General features: G+C 36.4%; 1 protein-coding gene across 4 annotated transcripts in view; it reads right to left on the bottom strand.

The window, feature by feature from the left end:
- Positions 1-13,417, bottom strand: part of ARHGAP6 (Rho GTPase activating protein 6) — a 660,040-nt gene that overhangs the window by 34,551 nt on the left and 612,072 nt on the right. For all 4 annotated transcript variants that reach the window (XM_072614378.1, XM_072614379.1, XM_072614381.1 and 1 more), the window contains exons 6-8: positions 10,038-10,093; positions 6,716-6,866; positions 4,932-5,080 (exon numbers count right to left, since the gene is read on the bottom strand). In XM_072614378.1, coding sequence (XP_072470479.1) covers positions 4,932-5,080; positions 6,716-6,866; positions 10,038-10,093 — 356 coding nt within the window. The remainder of the gene's footprint in view (positions 1-4,931; positions 5,081-6,715; positions 6,867-10,037; positions 10,094-13,417) is intronic.

The raw sequence follows: 13,417 nt of genomic DNA, 5'->3' as shown, positions 1-13,417 counted from the left end.
GTGACTTGCTCAAGGTTATGTAGGGAATAATTAGAGACAAGAATTTGAATCCAGATTCTCTGCCTTCAAAGTCAGCATTCTTTCCATGCTGCCTGCTAAATACCATTATTTTCCATTTCCTTAATATCTTCCAAGCAAAATTCATCCAAACAGGAACTAAGAGAATACATACTTTTCCATTTTTCTGTTGTCAATTCTGAAAATGTCCAATAAGTAATGTGTGACACCTCTATCTAGCCTGTAGTTAAGAAAACCTGACTACATTTTTCTTCTTATTTGTTATTCTAGTAGAATTCATACTTTACTGGCCTAGATCAGTTGGAAACCCAGGAACCCTTCCCTGATTGCTGAGTCAGTCATTTACTGATGGGTGATACCCTTCATTGCTGGAATGAACTCCATTTGCCCTTTCAATCCGAGGAAATCTTGGATTAGGTTCAAAATGTCAAACTCAATGGTACTCCAGAAAATTGAACTGAGCCCTATCCTTGCCCTGCAAACTACTGGGCTGGCATCTGGCCTGGCACTTCCAGGATAGTGCTCCAGCTGGTTTATTTTTAGAAAGCAAGGCTGTTTTCAGGTGAATGGATCAAAGCCAAGTTCAAGCAGGCTGTTGGGTAAGCAGTGAAGATTGCAAGGAAAATCATGCTACCATAGTCTTTCCATTTCTCCATTGCTCCACCCTGCTCCTCTTCTGTTTTTGTATTCTTTCTTTAAAATGTGTCAGGTGCAGTAGCATTTTTACCATTTGAAATTTATGGGTTATGGAAAAAAAAACAATCAAATTCAAATGAATGACCAAATCACAATATATAATTTCAAGGCTTTTTGAGTGTTATGTTTTAAAGTATCATTAGAAATTCCCCATTTTAGAGCTTTTTAAAAATAATTTACAGAATGAGAATAATCATACAATAAATATAACTTCCCTTGTAACCATATTCTTTTGCTATAATGGGAGTATGAAATATTCCCAGTAAAACCTCAAAAAATCCAACTGTGGATCACTATATTATGGATGTTGTGGTTTTGCATTATTTTTTGTTTGTTTTTAGAAAACTTTAGAAAAATTTTAGCTTTAGAAAATCTGGAACAATAGTGTTGCTCAAAGCCTATAATTATCATTGAATCCCAAGTCTAATTCTATATATTTCTAGCCTGTGGCAAAAATAAAATGCCATGTTCATCAGAAGCTTAACAGTTGTATAGTTATTTTGGATAATTCAGACCCCAAGAGGGATTATAAAATTCTAAATTACCTAATTCAATACCTATGTTGAAGAGAGAGAGAAACAGTATAATATAATGGCTGGCCTTGAATTATGTAAGACCTGGGTTCAAATCCTTCCTGGAACCTGGATGAGTTACTTAAACACAACCATCCAGGCAACTCATTAAGTCTAAGTTACAATTTGTTGATGTGCATCAGTGGAGGGAGATCCTATTCCAGCATTTCCCTACCCTAATGAAATTCAAGATCAAAAGTCCAGAAACTGAAAAGACAACCTAGACAATCATACAACAGTTTATGAGCATACAGTGTTTTACAGCCTTCAAAATGGGTTTTTCTTCTTACGTCCTTCTAATGTAGGTAATAGAAAGAGCACTGATTTTGGAATCAAAAGAACTGAGTTCAAGTTATGACTTATAGTTTGCAGACGTGATGGCGGGTAAGTCACTTCACCTCACTGACTCCTTTTCTATAAATTGGGGAGAATACATTTGTACCATCTACCCTTATGGGGTACTAAGGAAAGCAGATTTCAAAATGTTAAAGCACTATGGAAATGTGAGTTCATCATCACCATTTATACTATATGTATTTACATATACACATACATATACATATATATATAATTTTGTATTCTATTTATTTTTGTTGATAAATCATGTCCAATTCTTTGTGACCCCATTTAGGGTTTTCTTGGCAAAGACACTAGAATGGCTTGCCATTTTCTTTTCCAGTTTATTTTACAGATGAGGAAACTGAGGCAAACAGGGTTAAGTGACTTACCCAGGGTCACTCAGCTAGTAAGTGTCTGAGGCCAGATTTGAACTCAGAAAGATGAGTCTTCCTGATTCTAGGCTGGGCACTCTATCCACCGTGCCACCTAGCTGCCCATTATTATTATATATATTTTACCAATGAGGAAACTGAGGCTCAGAACTGTGAATTACATGCCTACTGCTTATTGGGACTCCAATCCTGGTCTTCCAAAGTTTGGCATTCTTTCCAATGTACTACTTTTCACTATGAATATTTGACCAATGAGATAGACAAACGGGGGAATTATTCTACACTACAAGTTCTAGAGTGCTACTGGCAGGGGATACACCTGGTAACACAAAACTACAGATACTAAATGTCTCAATGTTTATTTTTAAAATGGAAAGAATTAGAAAGGCAAGAAAACACTGTAGGTGAGAGAGAAAATGGAGCTCTTGTTGAGAGAACTGCCATATTGGTAGGTGGTTGCTTACTTATAACCAATTTATAGATTTCTAATCTAATAGTTCTACATTCTTTGGTATCTCCCTCTTCCCCAGAAGGCAATAATTTCAATGAGATCAATGGTTCCAGCATCAAATATCTATCCAATAAAATTGCTTTTATTAGTAGATAGCTGTTAGGATAAATGCTACCTCTTGATTCTATCTATCAAGTTCCAGAACTTCACCAGCAGGGTGACAAATTTTTGGTACCTAAATATTTCAGTTTGTATTTTTATGATAGAAACAATTAGAAAGGCAAGAAGGCACTGCAGGTGGCAGGGAGACTTTAGCGTAGACAGCACTATTATGTGAAAGACCTGAAATGTACACATGCTATTCATTTGAGAAAATTATGCCACTTGTGATACTTCGTTGTATTCTCATGAGTTGCACATTGACATTTAGAGGTAGAGAAGACTTGAGTTTTTTGGTCAACACTTTCTCATTTTAAAAATGATGACACTAAGGCACTAGACAGTAGATATTAGAGAGGTTAGCTGATTCATTTAGTGGGAGAGCTAGAACATGAAAGCAGGTATCTGGAGAACTCTGCCCAAAGGGCTGTCAAACCATGCATATTCTTTGACCCAGCAATACCTAGAGCAGGGAGCTATTGTGGTCCAATCTCTGAGCTTTAGAGTGAACTAGGTTTAAGGTTTTGTGAAGGAAGGAAGGAAGGAAGGAAGGAAGGAAGGAAGGAAGGAAGGAAGGAAGGAAGGAAGGAAGGAAGGAAGGAAGGAAGGAATACAGAAAAAGAAAGAGAAAAAGAAAAAGAAAGAAAGAAAAAAGAAGGAAAGAAAGAAAGGAAGAAAGAAAGGAAGGAAGAAAGAAAGAAAGTTCATTGCACTCTCTTACTATACTTTCTCTACCATGGAAAGGCACCCAAGTGCAACTTTTAAATTCTGGGTCTGCCACACAGAAGGAAAATCCTCTTCAATGTATAGAGTAAAATATCACTACTTAAAACAACTATAATGAGTTTTCAAACAGTCTTCTAACTCAGAGGATGATACTCTACTGTCTGGCCACGTAAAGCTCCTTATTCAATAAACTCCTATGACTCCCTATTACCCTCAGGATCAAACATAAAATCCTGGGATTGGCCTTTTTAATCATCTTTTCAGGATCTGGCTGAAGTTCTTAAGTTAAGTTTCATAACCTTAACTCCTCTTACTTTTCCAGTCTTTTTACACCTTACTCCCTTCCAAATCCTCTGTGCCATCCAATGACACTGGTCTTCTTCTTCCTTGAACATGACACTCTGTCTTCTGACTCTGGGCATTTTCACTGACAGTACCTCATCCCTGGAACTTACTGCCTCCTCATGTCCTCTTCCTGGCTTCGTTCAAGTTTCAGCTAAGAATAATTTTGTTTTAAGAATAACTTTGAGTGAATAAGTCACTTTGACGCATAAATACCTAAATTAACTACAAAGGACATATGACGGAAGATAGTGTCTGCATCCAGAGAAAGAACCAAAAAATAGAAGTACGTATAGAATGATTTTTTTACAAACATACACACACAACATGCAACACACATACACACACATACGCACACATACACATACACATACACATTTGTGTCTAATGGTAGTCATCTCTAGAACAGGAGGAAGAAGAAAGAAAAAAGGGAAAAATAAAAAATGTCTAAAAGGAATAGCATGTTATACATAATAGATCTGCAGTTTCATGTGCAATCATCATTTTTAATTTGTTATCTAATTGTTTTATTCCATAAATTAAAAATTAAATAAATAAGAATTTTAAGTCTCAGCTGAAGGAGCATTTTCTGCAAAAATGCCTTTCTCAGTTCTCTTTAATCTCTATGCCTTCCCTCTGACACTACTCTCAATTTATCCTCTATTTTGTTTATAGTAAATAGTTCTTTGTAAGTTGTCTCCCCCGCCTTTAGATTGTGAGCTGCTTGAGAATAAGGACTGATTATATTTTTTCCCCTTTCTTTGTATCTCCAGCACTCAGTACAGTCACTAGTACATGGTAGATCCTTAATAAATTCTTGTGAACTTACTGATTGATTTTGAATTTCCAAAGGGACTGTGAGAAGGATAACATTGTTTGCATGGTAAAAAAGAGCATTCTTTGCAGTGGAAAGAGCATTCAATGGCTCTGGATTCAGAAAACTTGCTACTTCTACTTGGATATGACCTTGGGCATGTCACAACTTCTCTGAATTTCAGGTTCTTCATCTGTAAAGTGAGGGCTCTAGGTGGACTATGTGGCCTTTTAGGTCTCCTTTAGCTCTAGAGCTGTGATCTCATGAGATGTATGATATATTTTATGGCCAAGGGAATGGACTTTAAAAGGTAGTCATCTCCCCCAGGTAAATTTCCACTTCATGTTGCTTTTTCCCATATTCTTCAAACATTCATGTGAATAAGTTAAACCTGTCCCAGGGCCTGAATTGTACATACGTACCTCTTGTCCATCTTTGTCAACATTGTCTTCCGCATGCCTGGCCACTGTGGAAAGGAACTGCAACAATCTGTGGAGGGTGTCACAATTGCAAGGAGGTAGAAGGTAGACCAGAAGCTGTAAGGTGCTCAGCTGCTCCTCAGGATCTAACACTAAGGCAAAGAAAAAAGCAAGTTAATTCTAAAAAGCAATAAGCTTTTATTAGGTACCTGTTACATGCCAGGTCCTGTGCTAAGTGCTGAGGATACAAAAACAAAGAATTAAATGAAGAATTCCTACCCTGAAGGCGTTTAAATTCTAATGGGAGGATGGCAAAATTAGATATAAAGATGTGTATAATGCAAATAAGAATTTAATAAATATAAACAAAACATTGTTGAACATAAGATGGTTTGTAAAGGAGGATATTGGTGATTGGGGGATTAGAAAGGCCTTTTGGTATCATGAACCAATTTGGCAGTCAAGCAAATCCTCGATATCTTTTCAGAATAATGTTTTTAAACGCATAAAATAAAATACACAGGATAACAAAGGGAACCAATGATAATGAAATAATTATCAAAATACTCAAGATGACAGTTCATTGATCCTAGTAAACCAGAGACTTAACTAGTAACCTAGTCTTAATAGACTCCCCTGTATAAGGTGAGGTTTAAGCTACATCTTCAAGAAAGAGAAGAACTCTATGGGGTAGAGGTAAAAAGGGAGTGAATTCTAGGTGTAAGGAACAGCTAGTGCAAAGGTATGGAGGTGAGAGATGGAGTCTCATGTGTAAGAAACAAAGGAGAGTTTGACTAAATCAAAGGGTGCAAGAAGGAAAGTGATGTCCATTGAGTCTGAGGGATAGATTGGGGCAAGGTTGTGTAGAGCTTTAAAACCTAGACACAGGATTTTATATTTGATCCTAGAGACAACAGGAAGTCCCTGGAATTGAGCAGAGAAATGACATGGTTAGAACTGTGCTTATAAGAAGATTACTTTGGCAACAGTATGTATTAAAGACTGGAGTGGAAAGAAAATTGAGATAGGGAGACCAAAACCAAGCAGACAATGAAACAAATATACCATGTGTGAAAGGGAAACTATGGTTATTGATGGTTTGTTAAGTAAATTTCACCTTTCCAGAGCTTTAAGGCTCACTATGTTTTAATGTTATCAAGTATTACATATTAAAAATCTTATTTTTTTTGTCTGAATGCCAGTGAAGACTTTTCCAACAGTCATGATCTCTTCTGCTGTGCTCCTAACACAGGGGCATTATGGCAGCAGCTAGAAACATTAGAGCTGACACAACTCTCATCTATCCCCCAGCTATGACCTTGAAAAGGTGTTCACAACCTTCCTACAAGAGGAGATATTGGGTTTTAATCTCACTTCTCATATTCCCTTTTCTATTCACCTACCTCCTTGTGGCTCATTTCCTAATAACAAGGATAGAAACTTTTTATCCCTAGGCACATAAAGTAGAGACTCTTGGTGGGACTATTAGTTTCACTTCATTGAATCTTCTGTATCCCACAGTCTTCTGGGAATCATTCAAAGATATTTTCATTATGTTTTAAACATTTCCTGCAAGTTTATTTTTCCCCATTCAGTCTAAGAAATCATGAAAACATCTCCCAGAAGCGTTGTTCAATGGGCAGAGCTATGAGTATTGATGGCAATAAACATCAAAACAAAACCAAAATGCTTAATCAAGAAAGACATGATGAGATTTGGCTATGGGAGTCAGTCGTGTATTTCACAGGTATTTTTCCATCCTTTTCCAAACAAGGCCTGGGACTTACAGATGGTGTTGATGAAGGCAGTATAGAGTTCCCTGGTGAGAAGGGGGTCTGGCATATCCCTTAAAAATTCTTTCAGCAACGCAGCCACATCATGGACACTGTGTTCTTCTTCCAATGACACATCAATACCACGGTCAAATTCCTCACGTAACTGGAAGAAATGAGGATGCAAAGGAGAGTTACATCCTAACACTGAACTTGTGTTACAAGAATTAGGTAGGTGGCCAGCCCTTTGAAATGCCATTCCCTGAGTGGTGATATCACTGATCTGACTTCCAGATTTGCCCCTTTTGGGCAAGGCTATGTAGACCAGGTAGTTGAGATTCCCCTTTAGTTTCTATAAAAAAAGTCAAGTAGCCAGGGATTCCACAATGTTCTGGCATTATGCCACTAATAGAATGCAATAAAATGACTAAATGATTCTTTTGTAGAATATAGCTAAATCCAGGTCAAGGTTGATCAGACCACTGGCAAACAGTTTATGAAGAGTTTTGGCAATCTCCCCTGGCTAATCAGATACCCACAGGAAGTGGGCAAGTGATTGACCAGAGATACTTCTTCCTCATTCAAGGGTTACTATAGTGAATGACCTAGAGCCAATGCAGGTGGAGGCATCTTTAGAGCCCTTTAAGATACTTTTTAGGGCAATATTAGTGGTTTGGAAAATGCCCTAAACTCAGACTTTAGCATGTATTATGGGTAGCTGAACCATAATGTCCAACTTTGATCCTTAGAATCAACCCCAGGGACATTTCATCCTGGTCCTAACCTTCAAAAAGATGGCAGTTTGAGAAGAAGTAGCATGGTGAAATGAAAATGCATTTTTAAAAGCAAAGGATTTAGAGTTTTTTGAAGTTGTGGATTTAAATACTAGCTCTGCTATTAATACTTCTATGATTAAAGCAAGTTGTCCAGTACCTTGGGCTTTAATTGCCTCATATTTTAAATGAGGGCAGCATGGTATGGTAGAAGGACTGCCAGATTTGGAATTCAAAGATCTGAGTTTGTAGTCCAGCTCTGCCACCTACTATTTTGTGTGACCATGGGCAAGTAGTCCTTTTGGGCCTCAGTTTTCTCTCTTGTAAAAATGATGAGGTTGAACCAAGTGACCTCAAAGGCCTCTTCCAACTCTAAACCCTTGATAAGATGGTCAGAAAATCTCTTTGTTCCTTTTCAGTTTTAAATCTTGATTTCCAAGGTCTTTGGATTGTTAGGAATCTCTTCCAAATGTTAATCTAAAAATCAATACCCTGTAACTGCTCCTGGTTGTTCCTGGTTCTGTCCTCTGGAGTAAAAGAGTAAATCTAATCACTTCTCCACTATACAGTCTTTTATATATTTGAAAATTATTATGTCTCCCTATCTTCTCTAGATTAAATTGCCTCAACTTTTAATCATTTCTCATATGGCACATTATAGAATTCTTCCACCAACCTGCTTGCCCTCCTCTGGACACAGTCCAACATTTTAATACTTCAACATTTGTGGTTTTAGTGGTGTGGAGACTCATGCTGATTGCAACCAATTTATAAAACTTAGCAAATGGCACTGAAACCATTGAATTTAACTCCCAGTGGCAACCTGGTGACAAACTTCTCTGAATTGAGTCAATCTAACAAGCTTACAGGCCTTCCCCCATATAAACTTGAAGCCTTTGCACCTTGGTAAGACTATAATGAGACAGGAGTTATTTCTATTCTTTCTTTGTTTTCCTTCCTTCCTTCCTTCCTTCCTTCCTTCCTTCCTTCCTTCCTTCCTTCCTTCCTTCCTTCCTTCCTTCCTACTTCCCTTCCTCCCTACCTCCCTCCCTTCCTTCCTTTTCTTCTTCTCTTGCTTGGACTGTCCACATACTCAATCCCAATACTGATCAACATGGAAACTTTAACCTGCTCTGTTTTTTCAACCTGGGCTACTTTAGTCTTCCATAGGAAGCTTGGTAGTCTTCTCTTCCTGGAAGTTCATCATTTTTGTGCCAGATTTAGGTGGGTTGTTCTGGGGCTCTGTATGAAATTCACTGGCTTAGAGTTTCTAGAAACTCCCCTTTCTGAAAAAAATATTACAATACTTTCTAATCTTTCATCTTTAGGCACCTTGCTTTTTCTCTATGATTTCTCAAAGATTATGGACAATCTTATCTTTAAGGTCTTTAAACACATAGGAAGGTGTCATGGAAGAAATCCTAGGGAATAGAAGAGTTATCGCAAAAATGTGTTTTTAAATAAGGGTTTCCTACTCTGGATGAGCTGAGGCATATATTAGCCTCTGCCTTCGATCATGCCAAAGCCTTTGGAAATTCCCTTAACCTTATCAATATAGGTAAGTGAATGGATATTTACCCAAAACAGCGTCAGATATTGCAAATGACATGCAATCTCTTCAGCTCTATTAAAATTTGATCTTTTTTTAACACTAGCTGGAACCCTTTATTTTTCCACTTGGGTTAAACCAAGGGAGGGCATTATTTGAAATTTGCTTTTAACAAACAAATTCCCCCACAGTTTATATCCCCTTTACCACAAAGCCATAGGTACTGCTGTCTTCTCAAATAGTGCCTAACACTTGAAAAGACATGCCAACTACCATCTTTACTTGCAAGAATGCTGCTGCATCAATACGATTTTCCTCATCTGTAAAAATGAGATTTGCACTATATACTCCACAGAGTTGTCATGGGGGGAAAACACTGTAAAATTTAAAGGAGAATAGAGATGGGAATTGTTGGTATTATTATTAAACTACCTCCAACAGGAGTCCTTTCCTGATTCCCCCAGTTGCTAGCTCTCTCTCCACCCCAAAAAAGTTTGAATATACCACCTATTTATTTCTCTGTATACATGTTGCTTCTCCTGATAGAATTTAAGTTCCTTAAAGGTAGAAGCTAATTAATTTTTATCTTTATATCCTTCAGCAAGGTGGTGCACTGGATAGAGCATAGATCTGGAGTCAGGAAAAGTTGAGTTCAAATCTGGCCTCAGATACTAGCTGGGTGACTCTGGCCAAGTCACTTAACCCTATTTGCCTCAGTTTCCTCAACTATAAAATGAGGATGAAAGAAAATAATAGCACCTACTTTCCAGGATTGTCATGAGTCTCAAATGAGATAATATTTTTAAAGTACTTAGCCCAATGTCTGGAACAGTACAGGCCCTATATAAATGCTTTTTCTCTTCCCCTTCATCACCTAGCTTAATACTTGACACGCAATAGGTATTTGACAAATGCTTGTTGAATGGATGGATAACACTGGACAAAGTACCCAAGTTGTATTGATATTAAACTCAACTGGAAAAGGCATTTAAGAGGTTTTTTTTCCCCCTCTTACCTGTCTTACTCTTTTTTTTGAGCTCCCAACTCGGAATATTCCCACTGTCTGGAGACCTGAAAATACAACACATAAAGCAAATGACTCTGTTTCATTGTTTCATATTATGGGAAGTCAAACAAAAACAAAAAAGAATGCCATTTTTTAAAAAATCAGCCTGACAATAGTTACGGAAGGCAGTGTGGGGAGATTCTGGAATAGGCAACCACAGTTCAGAAATGACTCATTTTTCCACATGGAATGGGGAGGTACTCTTCAACATAAGCCAATTTTCCAGGTAACTGAACTTTATCATAGCCATTACACATTTTTAATAATTTTAATGGAAATCTATTTAAAATGCTTGAATGTTTCTTTGTATGCTTAAACAAAGCATAAGGAACCTTTATTTTATCTCAGTATCATCATTATGATTATCTAGTTCTTGTTTTCTGTCTTGTCCTTCATGGTCAAGAGTTCAGTGAGGTTTTTTTCCTTCTGCTCTTAAGAGAATGCATCTCCTAAAGTCTATCTTAGCTCTGACAAAATCAGTCAACCTTTTATTTTTACCCTCAGTTTTTTCTTCTGAAAAATAAAGAGTTATAGGTTATCTGGTATTTAAGAACTCTTCTGAATTTTTGAATTCAATTTGCACTTCTAATTTCTACTTGGCTGCTTCTAATCTGCTGAAATAGAGAGATAAAATGACCAAACTCTTAACCATATGTTCAACTCCAGAACAACGGTTTCAGTGCTTTCAGTGACCAAACACCCTCTATCGATCTAGGTTGGCAATTGCTTTCTAACTTACATTCTTAAAGTTTTCTGGGCAAGTGACAGGTTAAATGTCTTGCTCAGGGTCAAATGCCCATTATGTGTCAATAGTTGACTTGATCCCAGTCTGCAGATTTTCAATTTATACATAATAGGTGGTTATTCAGAGGTTATGGAATTGTCAGAATTGAGTGAGAGCTAGAAGGACTCTCCGATGAAAAAAGTATATGAGCTATCAGCACATGGACTTTGTAAAATGCATGGTGACTGCTGAGTTTCCTTTTTCTTTTCTTTCTTTTCCTCCTTCCTTCTCTCCCTTCCTTCCTCCCTTCCTTCTTCTTTCCTTCTCTTTTTCCTTCTTCCCCTTTCTTCTTCCTTCTTTTCCTTTCTCCTTCCCCTCCTCTCCCTCCTTTCTCCCTCCCTCCATCTTTCCTTCCTTCCTATCTCTGCACTTATTTTTTTATTTTGTTTTGGACTAGATCCTATATTGGTTCACAGGCCTAATACTGGAAGGGACTTCAAAGGTCATTTATTCCAATCTTCTCATTTTACAGATGCATATAATGTGTGCCAGCAATATACCCAAAGTTACATGGATAATAAGTGATAGGTTAGATTTAAATCAGCATTCTAGTTAAGGATGCCAGAAAGTGACCTTGAATAAATAAGGTATTACTTTACTTTCCATACTTCCAGCATCTCCAGCTTGGTAGAATCTGACAGATCTGGTAGGGACTTCAAGAATTCCAGGTTCTCTACATCACAGATAAAGCAATGGACCAGACTTTTAGTGGAGGTCATGGCACTGACATAGACTGTGCCATTTTAATTTATTTGGTCTTGAGTTAATACTCCCAAAGCTTTTGTTTCTTATGAGAGATTACTTTTATAGTGTGATATGTATCAAAGATAAGGAATAATTCACTCTATAAAGCCAACATTCTTTACTCTGAATAATGAAAATAGGCTTACACCAAAAAAACATAAGCCAGCCCAAAAATACAAGTTATAACACTCATTTCTATATATGAATGTATGTATATGTATATATATATATATACATATATACATACATCAAATATATATATCTTTCTTTCTCAAATTTCAGTGCCACCACTCCTCTATTTTAGTACAAAAAAATATGAAAAGATGCCTCTAAACCAGCCAGAAAAATCAAAGTAGTTGGAAACATATGAGTAGAGAACTGGATGTTGAATATAAAAGCTGTGGTGTTATATAGTTTGGCTTTCTTTTCACTTTGTTTTCCATTGAAATTTGTGTTTGGGAGAATACAGGGTTTATTATCTGAAGGCAGAAAAGGCATAATGCTTACAACCTAGTAGATCCTTCATAAAAATATTTAAAAATTGAACATAATTACAGTATGTCAGCTGAGATTGATACAGAAAGCATCTACAAACAAGTGGAACTGATAGAAATTTTATAGGTTAAATTAATTTGTGGGAGAGCTTAAGGATTTTTGGTACCCATATTTAAGATTTTTAAGACAAACCTTATTTTGAAAATGTAATCAGTACTCTTCACTTGAAATAATGGTGAAGAAATGTGGTTGAGGATTAAAGGAGAGAGAAACAGATGGTATATTATTTTGGACTGCAGACCACTTGGACAGGAGGAATTAGATGAGGAGTTTGGGGAACAGATCACAAACTTGGCAGAGAAGAATGTTATTATAGTGACAAAGTCCTTTAATGATCCAAGCATCTACTCAAGATGTCTCATAGCCAAAGGCAGAGCAACTAAGAAATTTGTGATTTGCTTTAAGGAAAATTTCATTCTTTCCAAAAGTGGAGGGACTGAAGAGGGGAACTGGGATATTGGCCTTAATTCTAACCAATAAGGAGGAAAGAATGGTTGCTTAAATAGAAATGGTCTAAACCTTGGAGGCAAACGAATGCTTCATCAAGAGTTTGTGACACAGAATGAAAAGAAAACAGGATAATCCTAGATGTTGGGAGAACAGATTTCAAAGGATTCAGGAAAATGATAGAGAGGGTTTGGTTGTCTTTATAGTCTCAGTATGTAGCACAATTTCTGGCACATAAATATTTGTTGAATTGACCTAATCTAGAATCTAGAGTTAACCTAATCTGGGTCACTGAATTCACCAGATATAGTAAAAATTTTAGAAACACATATTGTCTTATTGGCAAATGAGAAATCTACAAGATAGCAATTGCTATTTTAATTTGCTATTTTAATCTCATATAAAATGTTATATTACTGTGAACTGATTAATTTCATTAAGTATTGTCAATGTACTCTATAAAGACATAGTTGTTTAATGATCTACAAATATAATGAGCTAATTAAAAAGACTGAAACATTTACTTCTAAATTTTAAGGAGTGTACATGTGTCATTATTTTTAAATATATCTACAGTAAAATCTATCAATTCAGACTAAAAAGGGGAAGAACCAATCAAGACAAGTGAAAAATTTAAAAAAATAGGCTATTTTTCAAGAAATATAATCATAGTGCCTTTAACTACATCCATTAAATTAAACTATATTTAATGTAAGTCATTATCTTTAATTTCATTAACAAACAGTTGCATAAATCTGAATGATTTGTGAGAAGCATACCAATTTATTTTCTATAAATA

Source organism: Notamacropus eugenii, chromosome 5 (assembly GCF_028372415.1).
Source record: "Notamacropus eugenii isolate mMacEug1 chromosome 5, mMacEug1.pri_v2, whole genome shotgun sequence".
NCBI classification, from domain to species: domain Eukaryota; kingdom Metazoa; phylum Chordata; class Mammalia; order Diprotodontia; family Macropodidae; genus Notamacropus; species Notamacropus eugenii.
Note: the sequence above shows the minus strand (reverse complement) of the source record. Positions and strands in the feature narration are given on the sequence as shown.